Here is a 25,557-nt window from a genome sequence, read left to right as displayed (position 1 = left end):
AATTAGGAATATAATTAAAGGGATTCCTTCTGGTGAAAATTTATTTTATGTGTAAATTAAAGTGGCTTTAACAAATTAATTTAGAAATGCAATGCAGAATATCCAGTTTGCCACAACTGGGTATTCAGGCGAATGGAATACTCCTGCTTATTTTTATATTCTTGTTTTATTTTAACTTTATTCATCTGTGGGTCATCAAATTCCTACAGATTAAATGGTAGTACAGTACACTTAAAGCTTCCCTAAGCATATAAACCCTTTAATGGGTGATGATTCAGAAGGCATCTGCACTACTAGCTATCACTCATCGCCTTGTATTTGCCCAATAAATAGACACTCCATGCTGGAACATCAGCTGAATAGGTATTAGCTGGAGTTGGAGAAAAAGACAGGAGCAAGCAGTATGAGCAAAGAGCTTGGAGTCAGACTGACAGTGGTCCAAATCTTGTCTCTACCCCTTTCTAGCCTTGTGCTCCCTGGGTAAATTACTCTGAGCCTCAAAGTCATCATCTGTAAATTGGGGGTAATGATATTAAGCCCTCTCATGGGGTCTTTTTTGGCGAGGGGAGAATGTAAAGGATACACTGAGATTGTGATTATAAAGCACTTAGTATACTGAAAGCACAGAAGTACTTAAGAAATAATGGCAGGAGGGCGCCTGCGTGGCTCAGTTGGTTGAGCGACTGCCTTCGGCTCAGGTCATGATCCTGGAGCCCCGGGATCGAGTCCCGCATCGGGCTCCCTGCTCAGCAGGGAGTCTGCTTCTCCCTCTGACCCTCCCCCCTCTCATGTGCTCTCTCTGTCTCATTCTCTCTCTCTCAAATAAATAAATAAAATCTTTAAAAAAAAAAAAAAAGAAAGAATGGCAGGAATTACTACCTCACTGAGAATACATATTCTGCTGCCTGGAGGAGTAAAGACAGCTCCAGCATTTCTACGAGGAGGGGCTCAAGAGCAGTAATCACAAAGGAAGGCAGGGTAGGACGCTGCTTTTACATTGATTCTATGCTTAGAGAAAACGAGGAAGGGTTTACGACTTACAGGTATTAGAACATTCCCCCCATATTCCTTGGCACTGCTCCCGTTCAGTGATGATATTCAGGGGATTTCTTGCACTCCCTCTTCTGACCCAGGAAACTAACCAGTCAACAAATACAAAAAGGCGTTGCCAAGGGATTGGACTCCGGGGGAGAAGGGAAACAGAGAAGGGCACTGTGCTTTCTTGCCAAGTGTGTGGATGCCCTGTCCTTACACTTCTGCTAGATCCCACTTATTCCCTTATATCAACTGCACCTCGGCCGCACTCTTCCTTGACTTCAGCCAATCTCCATTTCCCGGGAGCGAAGGGCAAGACCTTTGGTTTTATTGGCCACAGGCAGCAAAGTGGTTCTCCTGAGTGCAGCCTGGTTTCCAACAGCCCCTCTGATCACTGGAGGACAGACACTGCCCAAATCCCCTTGCTGCCTCTACTGAGGCCCACAGGAGTTAAACAGACATCCATTCTCAGCACCAACTCAGGTCGAGGATACACTCAGGCATCCAGAGCCTCGGCCAGTCTCTCTCGCTTCTGCCTGGCCACACTCTCTTTACCCAGGCAGCAAGAGGTTCGATCTTTAGCTTTGGAGGTGACTCTCTAAGTTTGAAATCCAGGGTTCATCCCTAGTTAGCTTGTGACCTTGGGCAAGATTTTTTTTTTTAAAGATTTTATTTATTTATTCATGAGAGACAGAGAGAGAGAGAGAGAGAGAGAGAGGCAGAGGGAGAAGCAGGCTCCCAAGGAGCAGGGAGCCCAATGCGGAACTCGATCCCAGGACCCTGAGATCGTGACCTGAGCCGAAGGCAGACGCTTAACCATCTGAGCCACCCAGGCGCCCCAAGATATTTTTCTGTGCCTAGTTTTCCCCACACCAAGACTGACCCAAGGACCATTATTAATCTGGAGGGTCCGGCACAGTAACTGCATAGAAAACTTTCAATAAATATCAGCTGTGACTACATCACAGGCCCGGGACCAAAACAGACAAACCTATTAAGTTTCTCTAATTATATAGTGAAAAGACGCCGGGTTCTAATTATAGTCCCAACACTGACACTTAATAATCTTGGAAAAGTTGGACTCTTTTTGATCCTGTTGCCCCCGACCGACCGTCACGTGATGGACTTCACTGATGTAAAAAAAAAAACAAACCTCAGTGAACATTTATTGAGTGCTAACTTCCAGAGTCCTTCCTCAAAGGAGTACCCCCAAGGCTACAATTATTACCCAATCAGCGCACTCACCAGGTGGTGAGGGACACTGGTGGGGGTTGGTGGGGGGGGGGGGAAAGACTTGTTTCCCTCTGCTTTAGGGATGGATGGAGGGCCAGAGTTACTGGGGAAAAGGCAGTTGAACAAAGCTTGAAGGATCGTTCACGAGTTTGCCTTGTAATTACTGGCGATGCTTTTATTTTACCGTCCCTTTCAACCTTTAGCACTGGTGCAGGGATTTGGTTCTGAAAATCAGCCCACTTCTCCTTTTTATTGCCGAGGTCACTGTGATTGAGAAGCCAGTGGAGCCGCATAAAGCAGGTTACGCCTCCTCTTCCCTCTTCGAGGCATCGTGACCTCCTGGTACCCGCGCGACCCGGGGCGGGGTGGGGGTCTCTGCTCGCCTGGGAGAGCAGGCCTGGCGGTGCAGGGGGAAGCTGCTCTGGCCGGTCAGCTAACTGGAACGGAGAAACAGAAGCGGCTAAGCCGGAGCGTGGCAGTGCTGGCCTCACCTTGTGTACAAGGGCACGCTGTGAGTGCCCACGGCCGGCCGCCCCAAACCTGAGACACCGCGCCATACAGCTCCAAGGTCGGGGGATTAGGGGGGGGGGGGGCGCTCCGGCTCCGGGACGGTCACTTTCGCGCGGCATCTCTCCACCCGGGCCAGCGACGCGGGACCTGGGAAAGGGCACAAACCGCACGCGCGCAGGGTCACGTGGGCGGGCCGGGCGCGTGCCCCCGCACCCACGAGAGGAGGCGGGGATGGGGGCGGGGCCGGCGGCGCGGCCTCCCGTGAAGCCTCGCGCGGGGAAGGACCGGAACTCCGGGCGGGCGGCTTGTTGATAATATGGCGGCAGGAGCTGCCTGGGCTTCTCGAGGAGGCGGTGGGGCCCACACCCGGAAGAAGGGTCTCTTTTCAGGCTAGTGCGGCGGCCGCTGCGGACCCGGAAGTCCGGGCCGGTTGCTGAATGAGGGGAGCCGGGCCCTCCCCGCGACAGTCCCCCCGCGCCCTCCGCCCCGACCCGGGCCCCGCCATGTCCTTCTTCCGGCGGAAAGGTAGCAGACGGGGCTCCGGCGGGGAGTCAGGCCGGGCCTCAGGGGCGGCGGTGGGGCAGGTGGGCCTGCACGGGCTTCCTCCCGGGTGGCGGCGAGGCCCTCGGCCTCCGCGCAGACCCCCCCTGCGTGCCTTGCTTTGCTCCGGGACTCTGCAGGGAGGGAGAAGGTGGTCTCCTCGCGCGAGGTCAGAGGGGAATCGTCTCGCTGGTCCAAAAGTATTTGCCGAAGCCCGTACAAGTTAATGCCCGTTTGCGCAAAAACAGTTTTCGCGTTTGTGTGCGTGCGTGTCTAAACGGCGGATCCAGAAAAGAAATTCCTTTAGTACCGTGTTACGGAAGTCTCTGACTTTTCAGAATATTGGGGGTTTTATGTCTAAAAGCAACATGTGAAAAAGCTGTTTTCTTCAACTGGTGCTATTTTCTAGTTTCCCTTTTTTGGGGGGTGTGGGGAGGGGGAATCCTGCAGTTCCTAAAATAACATTACTTATTGCTAAAAGTTCCCTAATGAAGAAGATTATTTCTTTTGATGACAGCAAGTCGACTAACTATTGGAACGCTCACTTTGTAAACTACTTGTATTTCTGATTTTCAGTTGTAATAGCTGCCCAGTTTTTAAGTAGAGGCAGCTTAATTTTGATCCTGGATAAAGTTTGTGTTGCATTCAAAATATATATCCAAAATGAACAAGTGGAGGTCTTTTTGGATGATAGTGATTCTTTCAATTCTTGTTATTTAAGAGAAAAGGTACAAGAGAAAAACAAAAAAAAAAACACCAAACCGTATCAGGGACTTGGGTTCACATGACTGCTCTGCTACTTTCTGTCATCTGGGACAGAAAAGCGTTAACCCACTTTTTTCTCCTCTTTCAACCGAGAATTAGATGATTCCTAAAGGCCCCATTCAGATATGAATTCAAGAATTCCTTTTAAGTACAAGTAGAGTTTTAGTAACTGATGTCATGGGGTGAGTGAATGAAACTGTGATGAATGAATGAAAGCACTGCTGAATGAAGGAAACCTGTAAAATGGTACAAGGAAGCTTTGTTGATAAGGTATCTTGGTGTAGTTTATAGCTCTAATTTGTTTGACATTGTTAAAGTAGGTTTTGTGTTTTTGTTTTTTTAAGGGGAAAGAAAGCATTCTATGTATAATGAGGCAGATTGCATGTTGCGTAATAGACCGTTGTCTCTGTTCAACAAATACTATTGAATGTCTGCTGCTTGGCAGGCACTGTGTTAGGCCCTCATTATCAAGCACTGAACAAGACTAAGTCCCTGCACCTATGGAGCTTATTGTCTGCTGGGGCAGACAGACAATAAATCTCTTTCAGTACCTGTGTGTATTTACAAATTGGTAACATGTTATAACACAGATAAGGTGAGAGGAGAAGCATATTTTGGTTTGATGTTAGAGAAAAGCCTCAGCAGGTGACCTTGACGCTTAGAGCTGAGGAATCAGTAGGAGGTAACAGACTAGGGAGGAGCATGTTCAAAGGTTGTGAGTCAAGAAAGAGTTTGGTGCCCTTCAAGAAAGGACGGAAGGCCACTGTGGTTTGGGCTTAGAGAGGTAGACAAGATTCAGAGCTTTGTAGGCCATAGTTAGGTTTTATTCCAAATGCAGGGACACTATTTAAAAAAAAAAATTTTTTTTTTTTTGAAAGAGAGAGCACAAGAGGGGCAGGGGAGAGGGAGAGAATCTTAAGCAGGCTACATCCGCTTCGGGGCTGGATCTCATGACCCTGAGATCATGACCTGAGCTGAAATCAAGAGTCAGACACTTAACCCACTGAGCTACCCAGGTGCCCCTTAAAAATTTTTAAAGAGGAATGATTTGATCTTATGTTATAAAAAGATCATTGTAGATGCTTTTTGCAGACTGAATGTGGCAAGAGTAGAAGCTGGAGATGCTTCTGTTTAGGGATCCCATCCAGTCTTTAAATACCATTTTTAAATACCACCTATATACTGATGACTCCTGAATTTACATCTCCAGCTTGAATTCTCTCCCCTGAATTAGGAATGGTATATACATCCAACTGTTGGTCCACTTTATACCTCTACCTAATAGATATAGTTATATCTATTAATAGAAATAATAGACTAACAGATGGATCTTTTACTAACTATATCTAAAATTTAACTCCAGATTTTTTGTCACCTAGGTAAATTGCATTTATGGTCTTTTAATTGCTCAGGCTAAAACTTTAGTACCTTCTTGAACCTCTCTTTCTCTCCTACTCTATATCTACATAAGCAAATCTGCTAAGCCTACCCCAGAATGTAACCAAATTCAGCCTTTTCTCGCCATCCCTGACTATTAACTCCTTGGTCTAGGTGGTCATCTCTGTTTAGATTGGACAGTTAAGGAAGTCCTCTGAGAGGATGTCATTCAAATCTCAGCTTAAATGTTAAGAGGAAGCTGGTTTTATGAAAGTAGAGGAAGCAAGGGCGCCTGGGTGGCTCAGTCGGTTGAGTGTCCGACTCTTGATTTTGGCTCAGGTCATGATCTCAGGGTGGTGAGATTGAGCCCTGCATTGAGCTCCGCACTGAGCATGGAGGCTGCTTGGGATTCTCTCTCTCCCTTTCCTTCTGCTCTTCCCCCCCACCCCCCCGCAGCGCTTGCTTGTTTACCTGCTCGCTCTGTCAAATAAATAAATAAAATCTTTAAAGACAGAAGGGAAATAGGAAAAGCAGAGTTATGTTGCTGTAGGCTTCAATTTGGTTTCCCTTCTTCCATCCTTGACCCCTGTGGTATATTTTCAAAATGCGTTATGCCACATCTCTGTTCAAATTCCTCCAGTAACTTCCTATACATGGCCCTCCTTAATCTAGTTCCCATTTCCTCTCTGTGTTCATCTCCTCCTCTCCTTTTCCATCACTGTTCCATTTATATTAGCCTCTTTGTTGTCAAATACATTCCCGCCTCAGGGCCTTTGCACTTATTTTTTCTCTCTGCCTGGAAACCTCTTCCCACAGACACCCACTATTTTGCTCTCTCATTTTCTTCAGGTTTTTGATCATTTGGCATCTTGGTGAGGCTTTCTCTGTTCATCTTACTTTTAACATTGCAGTCCCTAGCCCCTGCACTCCTATCTTGCCTACTTTCTCTACAGCATTTATCACCATCTACTTTTCTCTGTATTTTATTAAGATGGAAGCTGATTTTGTTCACAGCTGTATCCCCATGTCTAGGTCAGTGCCTGGGTATAGTTAGGAATTTAGTAAATATTTGTTGAATAAGTGAATAAAAACAAGAAAAAATATCCACTAGTAAAAAGTGCTGAGCAGGGAATTTAAACTGATGTGGGATTAGATCACAGGATGATAATATTTGTTCAGATAATAAGGGAAGGCTTGTCTGAGAAGATGGTATTTAGTTTGAGATCTGAATGAGAGGAGAGAGCCAGCCTCACAAAAGATCAAAGGAACTGCATTTTAGCCAGAGAGAACTAGAAGTACCAATGTCCTGAGGCAGCAATAGCTGGGTGTGTTTAAGGAACCTGAAGAAGGCTGGAACTTACTGGGTATGGGATATGTTTTGGAGATAGAAATAGCATAACTTGAATAAGTGATTGGAGTGAAGAAAAACTGGGAAAGCTTTGGGCTTAGAGCTTGGGGCAGGAAAAATTAAAAACTGTCTTTTGGCAATTGTGAGTTTGTGATAACACATCCATGTGGATACATTGAGGAGGCAGTGGGATGTATGAGTCTGTAGTTCTGGAAAGAGGTCAGAATATGAGATCTGGTTCTGGCTTTAAATATATTTTGCAGGGGTGCCTGGGTGGCTCAATCGGTTAAGCTGCTGCCTTAGGCTCAGGTCATGATCCCAGGATTCTGGGATTGAGCCCTGCATCAGGCTCCTTGCTCAGCAGGCAGCCTGCTTCTCCCTCACCCTCTGCCTGCCGCTCCCCCTGCTTGTGGTCTCTCTCTCTCTCTCTGTCAAATATATAAGTAAAATCTTTTAAAAAGAAAAAATATTATGCATAACTGATGATTAATGACATGGGACTAGATCAGATCACCTAGAGAATACATAAAATGTGTGAATTAGTTATGTTGAAAGGCTAAGGCTGTTGTAACAAAGATACACTGAAGTGTAATGGCTCAAACAAGATAGATTTTTTTATTACTCTCTTGAGTGTAACGGTCCAAGTTCATTGGGTGGCTTTGCTTCACAGTCATTCAGGGATCACTTTCCTCCCATCTTGTTACACCTCTTTCCCTTAGGGTATGGTCTGTTTTGTCAAAACTGGGTCATAGCCCTTTCTGTCTGTCCTCAGTCCTTTGACCCATGGTAAGGAGGAAAGAGAAGCTTTGGCCAGAAAGTGGCACATAATCATTTCTATTCATCTTCTATTGGCGAGAAGTTAGTCATATGGTCATATATAACTGCAAAAGCTTCTGGGAAATTAGAGTAATTAGCCAGCTAGTAACTAGCTACTAGGCTACAGCCCTCTTGCTAGAAAGAGGAAAATGAGTTCTGTGGGCCAGGTAGCATTTCCTGCCATACTATACACAAGAACGGAGCCTAGGTGAAAGCTCTGGAGTTAAGCCAGCTTTTAGAAGTTAAGTTGAGGGGCACCTGGGTGGCTCAGATGGTTGGGTGTCTGCCTTCTGCTCAGGTCATGATCTCCAGGGCCAGGGATCAAGCCCCCTGTCAGGCTCCTGGCTTGGCAGGGGGTCTACTTTTCCCTCTTCCTCTGCCTCTCCCCTTGCTTGTGCTCTCTCTGTTTCTCAGATGAATAAATAAAATCTTTTAAAAAAATTTTTAAAAAAGAAGTTAAATCGAGGAACATGAACCGTTGGCAAAGGAGAATCGAAAATAAAATGCCAGTTATATAGTAGTGTGATATCATGGAAGCTAAGAGAAGATAATGTTTCAAAAAGAAGGGAGTATTGTGTTGAATGTCACTTGCAAGATCAAGATAGAAATAACTACTCAGTTTGATAATGTGGAAGTAAATGATGACTTTGAGAGGGGTATCAGTGGAATGGGTTGGAGGGAGAATGTGAAGTGTGGATAGTAGCAAGAGTAAAAACACCCTTTTCAAGAAACTACAGTGAAAAGGAGCTGAAAGGGGCTCTTGGGTTAAGGGATTGATTGATTGATTGATTGATTTATAAGATAAAAGATGCTAGAATATGTTTGTATGCTGATAGGAATGATCTGGTAGAGAGGGAGAAAATGGTACAGAAGAGAGAGGTGTTAAGTCCTGAGGGGTGGGATTAAAGCCTGACTATACCAAGATTTGGTTAGGGTATGCTGCTGTTGGGAATGGCAGTTGGTAGGACCACTTGTATAAAGTTTAAAAACCTTCAATCAGTACTGTATGTTGTTTATAGATACAGAAATATATTAAAGAATAAAAATATGAGTAGAAACAATAAATATTCAATTTATGAAATTATTTCCCTAGGGAGAAGGGGGAATGAGATCAGGGAGAGACTTAAGTTGCACATACATGTCTTATTTCTTTTGAAAATTTTTCAGAAGCAAATACAGCATAATGTTAAGATTTGATAAGCCTGAGTGTTACTCAAATTATATTCTAGTATTGTCTTTGTTTTAGATGTTTCATAATAAAAAGAAATAGAGAAACAAGAAAAAGCATAGTCAGCAGTACAAAATAAGGTGGCTGAAATAAACCTAAATAGATCAGTAGTCACAATAAATGTAAATAGACTAAATTCTAGCAGAAGATTGTATAGCTAAGAAACAAAAAGGCTGGATAAGATCCAGCCATAAACTACTGGGAACACAACTAAAACATAAGGACATAGAGAAATTGAAAATAACTGGATAGAAGAATATAGCAGACAAATGTTAACCAGAAGAAGCTGTGTGGCAGATGACATACTTAAAAGCGCAAAACATTATCAGGGCTAAAAGGTCACTACATTATGAAAAGATGAACTGCTTTGCACCAATATCAGTCTGAAAATACATAAAGCAAAATATACAGAATTACCAGGAGAAATCAACAAATTCATAGTCATAGTTAAAGTTTTAAGAATGATCTTTAGAAATCAAGAGCAGTAATCACAATAAACAGAAATGGGCTGTCTCAGTGAAAAGACTAGATTCCTCCTGTATACTGTTTAGTATAAAAAGGATCATGAGAAGGTTAAAAGCAAAAGGATGGGAAAACATATCAGGGATATTAGACAAAAAGAAAGCTAATATAGTCTTTACAGTAGCACATACACAAAACAAAAAAGAAGGGAAATTTAAGTTTTGGGAGGGAGGGGGAACAAAGGAATCATTAGTCCCAGATAACGTGATTGCATATCTAAAAAACTGAAGAAAATCTACACACATACTATTAGAACTCCTAAGAGTTCAACTGGGTTTTTAAAATAAATGCATTTATATGTAAGTATTTAAAACTCAGTTGTACTGCTGTATGCTAGTAAAAACAGAAGACTAAAATCTTTATGGAGTTTACAAAACCTAGTTTGACGTGAAAGGAAACCCAAATAAATGGAGAGGTATACTATGTTCATAGATAGAAGGACTCAATACCAGAAAGATGTGAACTCTCCCCCAAATTAATCATTCAGTCAGTGCTACTTTAAAAATTCCCATGGGGGTTTTAGGATCAGGACAAGTTGACCCTATAATTAATAGGGCAGACAGTTTCGAAAGAGAATAAGGTAGAGGACTTGGCCCTGCCAAAGTCTGATTATATAGTTAGGTAATTAAGACAGTAGAATTAAATGCCCAGAAACAGACCTATGTATGTATGGGAACTTGGTATATAAAGAGTTCCTGTTCAGTTGGGAAAGGTTGGACTAATCAGTAAATGATGTTTGCTATCCCTCTGGCAAAAAAAACAATTAGGGTTTTTCTATCTCTTACCATATATATCAGGGGTCTGTTAACTCTGTAAAAGACAAGATAGTGTCCTTGTAGCCATAGATAGTATGTTAACAAATGGACGTGGCTGTGTTAAACTAAAACTTTATTTATAAAAACTTAATTTGGCCCATGGGCTGTAGTTTCCTGATTTCTGACAAATAGAAATAAATACAGGTAGCTAAGAGCCCAGAATTTTAAAAAAGCAAAATTTGAAATCATATGGAAGAAAATACAGGGGGGAAAAAATCTGATCTTGGGCTAAGAAAGGATATCTTAAACAATGAGGTAGGAAAATACAATCCACATAATGTAAATGTGGCCACATTAAAATTTAAAGCTTCCATACAATAAAATACACATAAGGTATTTGTAACACAAAGGATTAGTATCCAGACTATGTATGGAATTTCTACAAATAAGTAAAGGACAAAGGAATTGAATAGCCAGCCCATAAAAGAAGATACCTAAATACCCAATAAATACGAAAGGATAGCCCTTCAAAGGAAATCAAGGAAATGAATTAAAAATACCATCAAATACCATTTGAAAAATATTCATTAAATAGCCACTTTAATTAAAAATGCCCATCATTGGTTACCTATCGGTTACATTTATAGTGTTCTAGAGAAATTCTTCTTTTTTAAAGATTTTATTTATTCATTTGAGAGAGAAAGAGTACAAGCAGGGAGAGGGGCAGAGGGAGGAGAGGCAGACTCCTGGCTGAGCTGGGAGCCCGATGCCGGGTTCGATCCCAGGACCTGGAGATCATTACCTGAGCCGAAGGTAGATGCTCAACCACCTGAGTCACCCAGGCGCCCCTCCTAGAGAAATTCTTACATATAGACTGCATAGGAAGACATGTACTAGAATGTTGATCACATCATTTTTTTTTTTTAAGATTTTATTTATTTATTTGACAGAGACACAGCGAAAGAGGGAACACAAGCAGGGGGAGTGGGAGACTGAGAAGCAGGTTTCCCGCGGAGCAGGGAGCTGGATGCGGGGCTCGATCCCAGGACCTGGAGATCATTACCTGAGCTGAAGGTAGATGCTCAACCATCTGAGTCACCCAGGTGCCCCTCCTAGAGAAATTCTTACATATAGACTGCATAGGAAGACATGTACTAGAATATTGATCACATCATTTTTTTTTTTTTAAGATTTTATTTATTTATTTGACAGAGACACAGCGAAAGAGGGAACACAAGCAGGGGGAGTGGGAGACTGAGAAGCAGGTTTCCCGCGGAGCAGGGAGCTGGATGCGGGGCTCGATCCCAGAACCTGGGATCATGACCTGAGCCGAAGGCAGACGCTTAACGACTGAGCCACCCAGGTGCCCCTGTTGATCACATCATTGTTTGTGATAGTAAAAACTAGGAAATAAAACCAAAGTGTTCATTACCAGGAAAATGAATAAATAAAGGTGTATTTTAGGAATTAAGCAGCTAAAATGAATGAACTAGAGCTACATGAATGCATCAGTATAGACAAGTCAAATTATGGGATGAATACAAGTTTCAGATATGTGTAGAAGAATACTATTCATGTCATTTTTAAAAATGTACAGAATAATTATATGTTTTACATGCATGTAGTAATAGTCTAAAAACATACATGGTTTGTTTGATAGTAAACACATGGTAGTAAACACATCCAAGTTAGGGCAATATTTATCTCTGGGAAGGGAAGAAGAGCAATGGGATCAGGTAGTGAGTCATAGGACCCTTTATATAATATTTAGGGGGGTAAAGGAAGTAAGGCAAAACACTAATATGTGGTAAAGTTGGATTGTGTGTTACTTTTCTGTTTGAAATATTGACTAGATCTGTTTGATGAGAATGTATTGAGAGTAACAAAGTAGAACTGTGGAGGTATGTTTTAATGGTAGAATCAATTGGTCTTAGAAGTGGTTTGGGTGTGGGAAGTAAGGGAGAGACATGTTAAGAATGACTCCGAGATTTTTGGCCTGAGAAACTGGGGTGGGAGTGTCATTCATGAGAGAGAATGAAAAGTAAGGTAAACCAGGTTTGGGAAGAGATGGTATGTTCCATTTTGGACCAGTGTAATTATAGAAGAGGATGGGTAGATGGTTAACTAAATGAATTTAAGGTCAAAAAGAATTTAGACTAGAAATAGAAATTCCGGATTCATAGCTTATCTACAGTATTGAAAACCTTCAGAATGGGTCAGTTCAGCCAAGAAATACATACGTGTACGTAGTGAAAAGAAAAGGTGCTCAAACCCTTTCTCTGAGGAACTCCCAGTAGGTAGAGGAGAAGTTAGCCAGGTGATAAAACTGAGAAGGAGCAGCTAGAAAACGAGGGGAGTTGAGTGCCTTGGAAGTCAAGACAAGTTCATGTTTCAAGTGGGAGATGTAGTCAGTTGGCAGATGCTACAGTGAGGGCTGCAACCCAGTTACTTCTACCACATTTCCTTATTTTCTTTTCTTCCCAACAGCAGTGATCAGTACCTGAAATGATCTTATTTTTGTCCATGTTTGTCTCCACATTCTTGTAGATAGACTTTTTGAAGACAGGACTGTTTTTTCGGAGCTGGGAGAGTGTCTAGCGCATACGAGGCACTCACATATTTGTTGATGGATTAATTTATCAGATACTCTGAGAGCTAGTTATTTCCTGCTACTAGCCTTTCAGTGTTGAATGTTTAAGAGCACGGGTAGAGAGATGGTCACATTTTGGGATTTCTTATTTTGATAGGCTTTTCATGGTAGGGTTAAAGAAAACTTAATGTTGAAAAAAAATACAAGAAAAGTAAGGAAGGTTAAAAATAGTCTTATGTCAGATCCTGTAAGAGTTCACGCTTTGGTTAAGCTGCCATGTACCTTCCTTTCTTGGATATTATATTATTAGCATATTTGCAGTAGAATTTTTACTGTTCTGTATAATAGAGAAGAGACTGAAATGGTTAAGCCTTGAGTATTAGATATTTAGAATATAAGTTTAGAATGTTTGTATTTGATGTTGTGAGAGGAATACACAAGAAGTCAGATAGGATACACAATCAAAGAACTCTTTTTCTTCAAGATGCATCTAGTAGTAGGCATATTTTAATAATATTAGTTAACATCCTAAACTAACGGTGTGCCTGTTCCTCTTCTAAGCCCTTTAACAACTTTTTATTTTTTCACTCATAACTCTCTAAGGTAGGTGTTGTTATTACTGTTCTAATTTTATAAATCAAGGAAATTGAGACCCAGAGAAGTAAAGTAACTTGTCCGTGATCACATGGCTGTGTAAAAAGTGGCAAGTTAGAATTTTTTTTTTTTTAAAGATTTTATTTATTTATTTGACAGAGAGAGACACAGCGAGAGAGGGAACACAAGCAGGGGGAGTGGGAGAGGGAGAAGCAGGCTTCCCGCCGAGCAGGGAGCCCGATGTGGGGCTCGATCCCAGGACCCTGGGATCATGACCTGAGCTGAAGGCAGTCGCTTAACCAACTGAGCCACCCAGGCGCCCCGGCAAGTTAGAATTTGAACCCAGGTATTCTGACACTGTCTCTCCATAAGCACACTCAGTGCTCTCGACTGAATGATGTTCAAAGGTCACTTCCTTAGAGAAGCTTCCCCTTACAACTGTCTTGCCCTGTCCCCCTCCAAGGCTGTTATTCCATCATTCAACTTTGAATATTCATCTGGTAGGATAAAGCTTGTCTAATTTTTACATCATACAGATGGGATCTTTCTGACTGCAAAAGTTGGTCATGAATGCTCTTTTTATCTTCCAGCGAAAGGCAAAGAACAAGAGAAGACCTCAGATGTCAAGTCAATTAAAGGTGAGTTCAGTGGCATACCATTATATTAAAAAAGTGATGTGCTTTGCATTTACAGGCTATTTTTAATCCTGTTATCTTCCCCCTTCTTTTGCCATTAATCGTCTCTTTCTTCTTTTATAATTATTTATGATTGTGACTTATTTCCTTGTTCAACCTGTATATTCTTCAACGCCTTGCATATAATAGGCTTTTACTAAGCACTTGTTGGCTGTTCTAGTGATAGAGTAAACCAGTGCCCTCCTATTAATCATGTTTGTTCCCTAAAATCGATGAGGTGACTTCATTATTTTTTTAACTTAAAATCAATGAATTAACATATAGTGTATTATTAGTTTAAGAGGTAGAGTTTAGTGATTCATCAGTTGCATATAACATGCAATGCTCATTAGATCAGGTGTGCTCCTTAATGCCCATCACCCAGTTACCCCATCCCCCCCCTCCTCCCCTCCAGCAACCCTCAGTTTGTTTCCTATAGTTGAGAGTCTCTTATGCTTTGTAGTTGACTTTATTTTATTTTATTTTATTTTTAAAGATTTTATTTATTTATTTGACACAGAGAGAGAGAGAGAGCACAAGCAGGCAGAGTGGCAGGCAGAGGGAGAGGGAGAAGCAGGCTTCCTGCGGAGCTGGGAGCCTGACGTGGGGCTCGATCCCAGGACCCCAGGATCATGACCTGAGCCGAAGGCAGCCGCTTAACCGACTGAGCCACCCAGGCGCCCCTGTAGTTGACTTTATTTTAAAAGACAAAAAGCGAGGGGCACCTGGGTGGGTTAAGCGTCTGACTCTTGGTTTTGTTTCAGGTCGTGATCTCAGGGTCGTGAGATCAAGTTCTGCGTCGGGCTTTGTGTCAGGTTCCCCGCTTGGCGCGGAGTCTGCTTCAGACTCTCTCTCCCTATGCCCCTCCCCACTGTGCGCACTCTCTCTCTCTCTAAAATAAATAAATACATCTTTTTTCTTTCTTTCTTTCTTTATTTTTAAGATTTATTTGACAGAGAGAGACACAGCGAGAGAGGGAACACAAGCAGGGGGAGTGGGAGAGGGAGAAGCAGGCTTCCCACGGAGCAGGGAGCCCGATGCAGGGCTCGATCCCAGGACCCTGGGATCATGACCTGAGCCAAAGGCAGACGCTTAACGACTGAGCCACCCAGGCGCCCCTTTTTTATTTTTTTAATTTATTTTATTAGAGAGAAAGAGCATGAATGTGGGGGAGGGGCAGAGAGAGGGAGAAGCAGACTCCCCGCCGAGGAAGGAGCCCGATGCGGGGCTCGATCCCAGGACCCTGGATCATTACCTGAGCTGAAGGTGGACACTTAACTGACTGAGCCACCTAGTACCCCATAAATAAATCTTTAAAAACAAAACAAAAAGTGAAAAATACTCTGAAATGAGCTGACAGTTCTGGAGTAAAGAACTGCCACTTATAAGATTGGTTTTCTGTTGTTTATCCAGAAGTGTGGATGATTACAGTTTTTACTTCTCTGTTACTTTGGATGAATGGTCTTAACTTAAAATATATTCAGAGTACCTTATTGTAATCAGTATATTGTCCTTGTTTATAGGTTAGAGCATGCTTCTTTAGGTTGTAATCTCTACTATAGTTTTGACTGATTTCATTATGTTAATTACAAAGATTGAAATGGAAAATTATAATGGAAATTAATTATATAGCCATTACATATAAATTTCATAAATAAAATTTATTTACCTGAGATCTGTAGATTGCTACTTAGATTTTTTTTCTTTCAAATGTTTGTATCTTGTGTGGCTAGCATTGAGTATTAACTATATATGCTCAGTTTGCTGGAGAGAGACTAATTATAACTTACGAGATTTGTAACATTAGGGAAGAACTAGGGTACCTGACAGTCTTATTTTCTGCTCACTTCTGGTAATTTAAAGCCAGTTGGATTCCATGTTGGTTCATACTGCCTTCCTTAAGCAAAATTTGATTGACTTTCATAACGACTTCAAGCCCTTAGCAAGCAACATGTGTAAAGACTAGATCTGAATGTAAGAAGGAAAGGATTTGATGTTTCGGGCATTTAGATTTCTCAGGTGTTCTACTCTAAACTCTGCTACTAGCAGTATGACCTTGGGAAGTCATGTAACCTTCCTCAGATTCTTCATTTGTGGAGAGGATTGGCCTGCCTAACTTCTAAAACTGTACCCGGCTAAAAAATTCCATTTTCCTACCCTGTGACAGTACATAATGTGCTTAGCATTCATTGGCTTACCTTAGAATCATATGGAAGCAGTATAGGAAACAGGCCCTCAAGAAGTTTGCAGTCTGATTAGAACTTAGACACGGAATAGAATCATACTATTAACATACTAATAACAGCCATTTCTTGAACACCTGTTCTGTTTTAGGCATTAGCCCAAAACTGCGGCTAAACCAAAAAAGACTTGATCTGCACTCATTGAACTTACAGATTGGTAAGGGAGAGGAACATTAATCAAGTGATTCCACAGATGGCATGGGCTAGATCTATAATGATGAAAATAAAGAGATCTGGATTGATCAATTTAGAGCTAAAATGGATAGAACTTTTGTTATTGATTAAATATGAGGTGTAAGAGACAGGGAAGTTTCAAATTAACACCTACTTTTCTGGCTTGCCTAACAGTGCGACTGGTGGAGAACCAAGTTGGGAAATTATATGTTCAATTTTGGCATGTTGGGTGGGAGGTACTTGGAGACATTTACATATATTATTTTATCCACACAATAATTCTAGAGTCTGAGTTTCCAACCAAAGGTAAAAGGGTGATTTCCTAGAGTCTGGCAGACCAAAGTTGAAATCCTGCCTGTTGATAGGACTTTTTACCAGCTCATTGACTTAGAGCAAAGTATTTAACTTTTGTCTGTCTGTATCCACATCTCCAAAATGAGGAAAATGCTGGTCTTGCAGAATTGTTGTGGGAGATAATGAAATAATGTACCCCCAAAAATGTATATCGAGCAACCGGCATGATGCCTGGTGTGTAGGAGGTACTTCCTTGGTAGCTCTTGTTTTCTGGTTGTAGCACAAGAGGCCTCAGTATGCTGACTTCGTTAAATGAAGTATTGTGGGCGCCTGGGTGGCTCAGTTGGTTAGGCGACTGCCTTCGGCTCAGGTCGTGATCCTGGAGTCCCTGGATCGAGTCCCGCATCGGGCTCCCTGCTCGGCGGGGAGCCTGCTTCTGCCTCTGACCCTCCCCCCTCTCATGTGCTCTCTCTCTCTCATTCTCTCTGTCTCAAATAAATAAATAAAATCTTTAAAAAAAAAAATAAAAATAAAAAAAATAAATGAAGTATTGTGAGGAGTTCAGAGGAATTTGAGATCAGCAAATGGTTTCTGAAGTGTAGGGAAGATTTTGTAGAAATGGGACTTAATATATATAAAAGTTGAATAATAAGGATTTGAATGAAAGAGGCAGTTCTTTCTCTTTTCCCTACCAGCCCAGCTTCTTATTTCTTTGAGTATATATTAGGCAAAGGGACCTTCAGACGAGTTAAAGGGATATTTTTACAGAAGACTGATAGCCAATTACAAGGGCCTTAAAGACCAGAACAGAGAGCTGAGACAGAGAAAATAGGGAGCCTGTAGGCTTTTGAACAGGATGTCGATGCTTTACATGTGGTATTTATGAAAGGTTGGTCCGGAAGAGTTCTATAGAATGGAGACCCTAGAAGTTCTTTTGCTGTAATACGGAAAGGCCTATACTAAAGGTGTGGTGTTGGTAATAAACAGGTTAGTAGATGTTTAAATATCTTTAAGGAAAAATTAACCGATCTTGGCAGGTAAACATGTAGACTGAAAAAGAATGGGTACAAGATTTTGAGCTTTGGAGACTGGCAGATTGAACAGAGACTGGGGAAATTGAGTAGGAGAATTAACGTGGTAAGTTTGATATTTGGACAAGTTGGTCTTGATATGGTAAAGTCATAGTGAGAATAGCTAGCAGTAAGGAATTAGAGATACAGGCCCCAAGTCCAGATCAAAGGACAGGTCTCAGATACAGGTCAGGGCATTTTCACTGGGGTTCCAGTACCATAGAGGTGTACCCTACGAGCTGTTGCCGAGAGGTCCAGGCCAGAGTGTGAGTGAGACTTTCCCCTTGAATCAGCCAGAGTTACTAAATCTTTTTTTTAATCTCCTTTAGATATCTATCTAGATTTAGGTACCTATATTTTTTAGAGTTTTATCTATTTTACAGATGTGTTAGGGTCTCACTTAAGTTTATTTGGGGGAAAAAGAGGAGTGCTTACAGGTTTAAATAATATGTTTGGAAAAGATGGCTCCAGTAATAATTAAAGGTTTGAGAATAAATGTTTCTAGCAGAAAGAATAAAAGAACAGAGAACCTCAGGAAGAGGAGTCATGGAAAGAGACCATATCTGACATAGTGGGCCTTTTTTTTTTTTAATTTCTTTTTTAAGATTTTATTTATTTATTTGTCAGAGAGCGCACAAGCAGGGGGAGCGGCAGGTAGAGGGAGAAGCAGGCTCCCCACTGAGCAGGGAGCCCAACTCAGGGCTCAGTCCCAGGAACCTGGGATCATGACCTGAGCCGAAGGCAGACGCTTAACCGACTGAGCCACCCAGGTGCCCCTAGTGGGCATTTAATAACTGTGTTCTAAGGGCTTGAGAGGCAGGCACAGATAGAAAAGGAAACTAAGGAGCAGGTAGTACCATGGAGACCAAAGGAAGATAGACTATCTGGAAGCAACATCTAAAATAAGTTAATAGTTCTAATAGAGAAGCTCAGAAAGAGGAGGAAAAAAAAGCCTTGCACAAAAATATTAATGGCATTTTGTATCATCATACATACCTAATTAGGAAACAATTAGAAAGTCTTATCATTCTTATAGAATGATATTTGTAGCTTGTTGTCTATAGAAAAAACCTAGCTATTACTGTTTATAAACTTGCTGAAATGATTTTGCTTTCTTCAGTTTATCATGAAAATTTAAAAAAAGACTTTCTTCTAAAATTAAAAATTTCAGGATGCCTGGGTGGCTCAGTCGGTTGAGCGTCCACCTTCAGCTCAGGTCATGATCCCAGGGTCCTGGAATCGAGTCCCACATCAGGCTCCCTGCCCAGCGAGGAGCCTGCTTCTCCCTCTGCCTGCCACTCCCCCTGCTTGTGCTTTCTCTCTCTGTCCCTAATAAATAAATAAAATCTTTTAAATAAATAAATGAAATTAAAAATTTCTTGAAGACAACTCAGTTGCATCATTCTCCCACCTCTCGTTGAATGACTAGTAAATATAGATACCTGGCAGACAGGTATGGACATTCACGTTCTTACCTGCTTAATATTTATAAAAGCATCTCAAAGAGTAATAGACTGAATTACATTACTATGTATTCTTCATAAGAAATATTGCCTGGTATTACTCAGATTCTGTGTCTGGGAACTGCTTGCTGAGATGAGAGCACTTATCTGTTGACAATGTAATAAAAAAATGGTGCTAGTAGCTTCAAGTTTGGTTCTCTGAGAGTATTTATCTTGAGGCTGACCTGTATCATTTCTGTCTTTTTTATTTTTAAGATTTTATTTATTTGTCAGAGAGAGAGAGTGCACAAGCAGAGGGAGGTGCAGAGGGAGAAGCAGGCTCCCTGCCCTGATGCAGGACTCGATCCCAGGACCCTGGGATCACGACCTAAGCTGAAGACAGACACTTAACCGGCTGAGCCACCCAGGCATCCCTTCTGTCCTTGCTATAGCAATGTACTAGGCCGACACTTCTTAAAAACCTTTAATAAGAGTCATTAATATTTGTGTGGAATAAATAGGAGAGGTAGAATGTTGATCCAGCTGTAGCAACAAGGTCACAGGACTACTTTGACAATATTGTGATACTGAGTTGTTTATATCCTATTAACATGTTAATGGGTAACCTCTTTATTCTGATGTCAATAGGATATTTCTTCAGACTACTAAAGAAAATGTATTTTGTGAATTTTTTAAGTGTGCTTTATCTTTAAGCAGCTTGAACTTTGATCATAAAAGTTTTTCATTAGAGAAATTTTGTTACCCAATTAAAAAGTAAAATAAGGGAACGCCTGGGTGGCTCAGTCAGTTAAGCGTCTGCCTTCGGCTCAGGTCATGATCCCAGGGTCCTGGGATCGAGTCCCTCATCGGGCTCCTTGCTTAGCAGGGAGCCTGCTTCTCCCTCTGCCTGCCGCTCCCCCCTGCTTGTGAGCTCTCTTTCTCTCTGACAAATAAATAAATAAAATCTTTAAAAAAGTAAAATAAGTATTCTGAGGAGTATTTTTCTCATTTTTACCCCATTCCACAAGTTTAGTTTTGTTCCTTGGACAAAAAAGGATTAAGGAATTGGAAAGGGTCCATAGGGGCACCTGGGTGGCTCAGTTGTTAAGCATCTGCCTTCAGCTCAGGTCATGATCCCAGGGTCCTGGGATTGAACCCCACTTCGGACTCCTGCTCGGCGGGAAGCCTACTTCTCCCTCTCCCATGCCCCCTGCTTGTGTTCCCTCTCTCGGAGTCTGTCTCTCTGTCAAATAAATAAATAAAATCTTAAAAAATAAAAAAACCAGAAAAGGGTCCATATATTAGAATGTTTTCTGGCTTTGGTACTTTCTGTCATCAGTAGAAGTTCTCAAAGAAACATCTCTGTTTTAAGTTCCATTTTTGGCACAGTATTTTGAGAGTTATAAATAATAATAGGACATTTCTTTCCAGTTTTCTGCTGCTTGATTGCCTTTCCCCTAAGTACTTTTTGTTGAGTGTGCATACTTAAGAGAGGTGTTTACAAAATTTAATTTTTAAAGTTCTCTTAAAGCCCTTTATGAGACATTTTTAGGCTATCAAATTGTGCTAAATTTTTAACCTTTTTTCTTTTTTTAAAAAATTATAGCTTCAATATCTGTACATTCCCCACAAAAAAGCACTAAAAATCATGCCTTGCTGGAGGCGGCAGGACCAAGTCATGTTGCAATCAATGCCATTTCTGCCAACATGGACTCCTTTTCAAGTAGCAGGACAGCGACACTTAAGAAACAGCCAAGCCACATGGAGGCTGCTCATTTTGGTGACCTGGGTAAGTGACTCACTTTTTGTTAACGTCCAACAGGAAGAAGGATTGATTGTATTATGTGAAACTCTTGCTGGAGGATACTAGAACTGTATAATGGGAATGGACTTTGAAAAAATGTATTTAAAATAACAGCTATAGGGGGGCCTGGCTGGCTTGCTCAGTCAGTAGAGCATGTGACTCTTGATCTGAGGGTTGTGAGTTCAGTCCCCACATTGGGCATGGAGCCTATTTAAAAAAATAAATAAAATTTAAAAAATAAAATAACAGCTGTAAGTATAATGATACTCTATTGTGTTCCCATAAGCATAAAATATAAAGCATTCTCAACTTAAAAAAAAAATGGGCCATGTACAGGGGAAGAAATACATTTGGTCACTAATATGAAAAACATGCCTCATTTCACTCATACTCAGGGAAACGCAAATTTTAGTAATGAGATAATGTTCCCCCAACATATCAGCAAATATTAAAGTTTGATCATTTGAGTGGTAATGGAGATGAAGAGAAATGGCCATTCCTATTTAGTGGAAGTGTAAATTGATGAAGATTTTTTGGAAGGCAGTTTGGAAATATTTATCACAATATAAAATAGAAGATCTAGCCCTCAGATGTATTCACATATATGCAAAGAGATGTATATACAAGTATGTATAAAACTGTTTATTGCAGTATTGTTTGTGAAAGCAAAAAAATGAGGAACAACATGCAAATATCTATTAATGGAAAAGTAGTCAAATTGTGGTATACCTGCATCTAGAATACTGGGGAGCCATTTAAAAGTCTGAAGATGACATAGAGAAATATCTAAGGTTAAAGTGCAAAAAGCAGGTCACATAGCAATGAATGTAGTAGGATCCCTATTATGTTAAAATAACTTCTCCTTTCCCCCCACCCGCCCCCAAAAAAGATATGCAAGAGATCGATGATTTCTGAATTTTTATTACCCAAAGTTCACTTACAAAAATTGCATGTCATGGGATCATAAATTGAAAAAAAAATGAATAAATTGATGTCTAATAAAATTAGTTCCTCTTTTGACATATTTGTTTAACATGTATATATTCAGGGGTGTCAAAGTGTTGATGGGTCATGCTCAGCAGTACATTGCAAACAGCATTTGTTGATCACAAAGTAAAATTGTAAGTTTTACTTGATTACTCCTATGTTGCTGGTGGGAATGTGAAATGGTACAGCCACTCTGGAAAACAGTTTGGCAGTTTCTTCGAGAGCTAAACATGCAGTTGTCATACGACCCTGCAATTGCACTCTTCGGCCTTTATCCCAGAGAAATGGAAACTTACATTCACGCATAAACCTATACTCCAATGTCCATAGCAGCTTAAAAGTAAAAAACTGTCTTTCAGCAGGCAAGTGAATGGTTAAACAAACTGGTACGTGCATGCCAGAGAATACTAGTCAGCAATAAAAAAGAGCAGACTGTTGATACACCTGACAGCTTGCATGAATCCCAAGGGAATTATGCTGAGCGTCAAAAGCCAATCCCCCCCCCAAAAAAAAAAAAAAAAAAGCCAATCCCAAAAGGTTATATGCAGTATGATTCCATTTGTATAATATTCTTGAAATGACAAAATTAGAGAAATGAAGAACAGAGGAGAGTTTGCCAGAGGTTAAGAATGGAAGAGTTAGTTATAAAAGGCCACATGAGGGATCCACGTGGCATTGGAACTGTTCAGTATCTTGGTGGTTACATATGATAAAATTGCATAGATTCCATTGCATAGAATGAAGTCTACAGGTGAGTACAGGGGAAATGGGGAAATCTGAGTAAGATTGGTGGGTCATACCTTGTAAGATTGTGAATGTCGGTACCTTGATGTGATACTGTACTATAGTATTGTAAAATGTTACCATGGGGAACCTGGGTAAAGAGTACATGGGATGTCTCTGTGTTGTGTCTTATAAGTGTATTTGAATTTACTGTTATCTCAAAATTAAGAATTTAATTTAAAAAATTGTAAATCTTGCAAAGGATCAGGATTTCCTGAAGTTCAAGGAAGTGATGTTGACAGAGATGCACTGGTTAACATTGAAAATGAGACAGCCGGGGGGTGCCTGGGTGGCACAGTCGGTTAAGCGCCCCACTCTTGATTTCGGCTCAGATCATGATCTCAGGGTCGTGAGATAGAGCCCCATGTTGGGCTGTGCTTGCTCAAGTGTGCCCTCTCTCTCAAAAAAAGAAAAAGAAAATGGGACAGCCAGCAAGGATGACACATGAAATGCTTCAAAAGAAAATGATTTGAATATCAAAGGATTAAAAAAAGCCCTTTTGAAAAATTGATGAAACCCTGTTAATTTTATGAAGATGAACCTCAATATGTCAATGCCGTAAATATAAACAACAACAACAAAATAACTGTGGTTATAATGGTAACCTAAATTTAGTTACATATAAAATGAACTTACTAAGTTTTGGTAAGTTTCATTTTATTTTTTCAAGATAAAATCCCAGAGCTACTCTTTATTCTGTTGTAACAAATGCTGAGAGCTGGTAACATCTTTCTGGCTGTATCCACACATGGACCATTTTTCCTCAGGAAAAGTTCCTAGAGGTGGAGTTACTGGATTGCAGATCATGCAGATTATTAGAGCTTTGCTGTTATGAATGCTCCTCCAAAGAGGTTTTGCCATTTTTTATTTTCATCATCAGTGGGTGCCAGTGTTGCCTGTTCTGCTGTGCCTTTGTTTTTGATATTTTTTGAAAAAACATCTTCCAGTTTGACAAAAATGTTATCTTGTATTAATTTCCTTTTCTGCATTTTTAATTAGATTGAATCTATTTTCATATTTTTATTGGCCTTCTTTCTTTGGGACTAGTATCGTAAGATTTTTTTTTTTCTCAAGAATTTACATGGTCTGAACTGCCATTAAAAGTTAGGTAAAGGGGCGCCTGGGTGGCTCAGTCGTTAAGCATCTGCCTTCGACTCAGGTCATGATTCCAGAGTGCTGGGATCGAGCCCCGCATCGGGCTCCCTGCTTGGCGGGAAGCCTGCTTCTCCCTCTCTCCCACTCCCCCTGCTTGTGTTCCCTCTCTAGCTGTCTCTCTCTCTGTCAAATAAATAAATAAAATCTTTAAAAAAAATAATTGAGCTAGAGCTTTTTAATAGATGGATTAAGTTTTGGAGACTTGTTTCTTTGCCACTTTAGAAGCCACAATGATAGTATTTCTAGCTCTTTATTCATTTAAATTGCTAGGGAAATAAACTTTATTCAAGAATTCTGGTACCACTGATGCTAAAGGTGGCTGACAAATCCGTTAATCTTAAATTGTTACTGAACTGCTAATCTTTGCTTCTTTCAGGCAGATCTTGTCTGGACTACCAGACTCAAGAGACCAAATCAAGTCTTTCAAAGACCCTTGAACAAGTCTTGCGCGACACTGTTGTCCTCCCTTATTTCATTCAATTCATGGAACTTCGGAGAATGGAGCATTTGGTTAAATTTTGGTTAGAAGCTGAAAGTTTTCACTCTACAACTTGGTCCCGAATAAGAGCACACAGTCTGAACACTGTGAAGCAGAGCTCATTGGCTGAGCCTGTCTCTCCATCTAAAAAGCATGAAACTGCAACATCTTTTGTAACTGAGTCTCTTGACAAGAGATTGGAGGATTCTAGCCCAGCCCAATTGCTTATGACCCAATCCGAAGGAATTGACCTGAACAGTAGAACTAGCAACATTCAGAATCACTTGCTGCTTTCCCGGGAATGTGACCATGCCCATTCTCTCCATCTTGAAATGGCCAGAACAGGAACGCATCAAATTTCCATGGAAACCCAAGAATCCTCCTCCAGACTTCTAGTAGCCAGTAGAAATAGTCCCTCTTCACCACTAAAGGAATTATCAGGAAAATTAATGAAAAGTAAGTATGTGGTTTTCTTGTCTATTTATCCTGTTTGTTTAATCAGTTTACAAAGTGGAACTTGAGGTGGGGAATAAAAGGATTGGAATGGTTTTCCTTTCTCTCACACCCACTTGCAAATTTGGAAGGATTTGGAGAATGTCCTGGAGGAGGATTGGTATATGAAAAAGGAACAGCAGGGATACATACCTACAGTGATTGGATCCTCTCAGAAGGGTATTAACAGAATTAACAAATGAAGAAGGGTCAAGTGTCATCCTACCTTTGCCATCCAGAGATTTTGAAATCAAATCATTATCCAGAGATGCTTATTTCATCCTCATCTCTCCTTTTTTTTTTCTTTTTTTACTGTTCTGTTAATCACCATACATTACATCAATAGTTTTTGATGTAGTGTTCCATGATTCATTGTTTGTGTATAACACCCAGTGCTCCATGCAGAACGTGCCCTCCTTAATACCCATCACCAGGCTAACCCATCCTCCCACCCCTTTTCCCTCTAGAACCCTCAGTTTGTTTTTCAGAGTCCATCGTCTCTCATGGTTCATCTCCCCCTCCGATTTACCCCCCCTTCATTCTTTCCCTCCTGCCATCTTCTTCTTTTTTCTTTTTTTTAACATATATTGTATTATTTCTTTCAGAGGTACAGATCTGTGATTCAACAGTCTTGCACACTTCACAGTG

General features: G+C 41.0%; 1 protein-coding gene across 4 annotated transcripts in view; it reads left to right on the top strand.

Moving 5' to 3' along the window:
• Positions 1-3,079: 3,079 nt before the first annotated feature.
• The window catches only part of AKAP10 (A-kinase anchoring protein 10), a 56,442-nt gene continuing 33,964 nt past the window's right edge, over positions 3,080-25,557 (top strand). For 2 of the 4 annotated variants that reach the window (XR_014140610.1, XM_081805654.1), the window contains exons 1-4: positions 3,080-3,303; positions 13,904-13,951; positions 20,817-20,999; positions 24,316-24,873. Coding sequence is in view for 3 of the 4 variants with exons in the window: in XM_081805654.1 (XP_081661780.1) it covers positions 3,216-3,303; positions 13,904-13,951; positions 20,817-20,999; positions 24,316-24,873 (877 nt within the window). In the remaining variant the exon portion in view is untranslated. Of the gene's footprint in view, positions 3,304-10,923; positions 10,943-11,079; positions 11,204-13,903; positions 13,952-20,816; positions 21,000-24,315; positions 24,874-25,557 lie in introns of those variants that run through there. The other 2 variants (XM_081805655.1, XM_081805656.1) reach the window with 2 other exon arrangements.

This window comes from Leptonychotes weddellii, chromosome 15, assembly GCF_054177405.1.
Source record: "Leptonychotes weddellii isolate Sample4059 chromosome 15, ASM5417740v2, whole genome shotgun sequence".
NCBI classification, from domain to species: Eukaryota; Metazoa; Chordata; class Mammalia; order Carnivora; family Phocidae; genus Leptonychotes; species Leptonychotes weddellii.
Note: the sequence above shows the minus strand (reverse complement) of the source record. Positions and strands in the feature narration are given on the sequence as shown.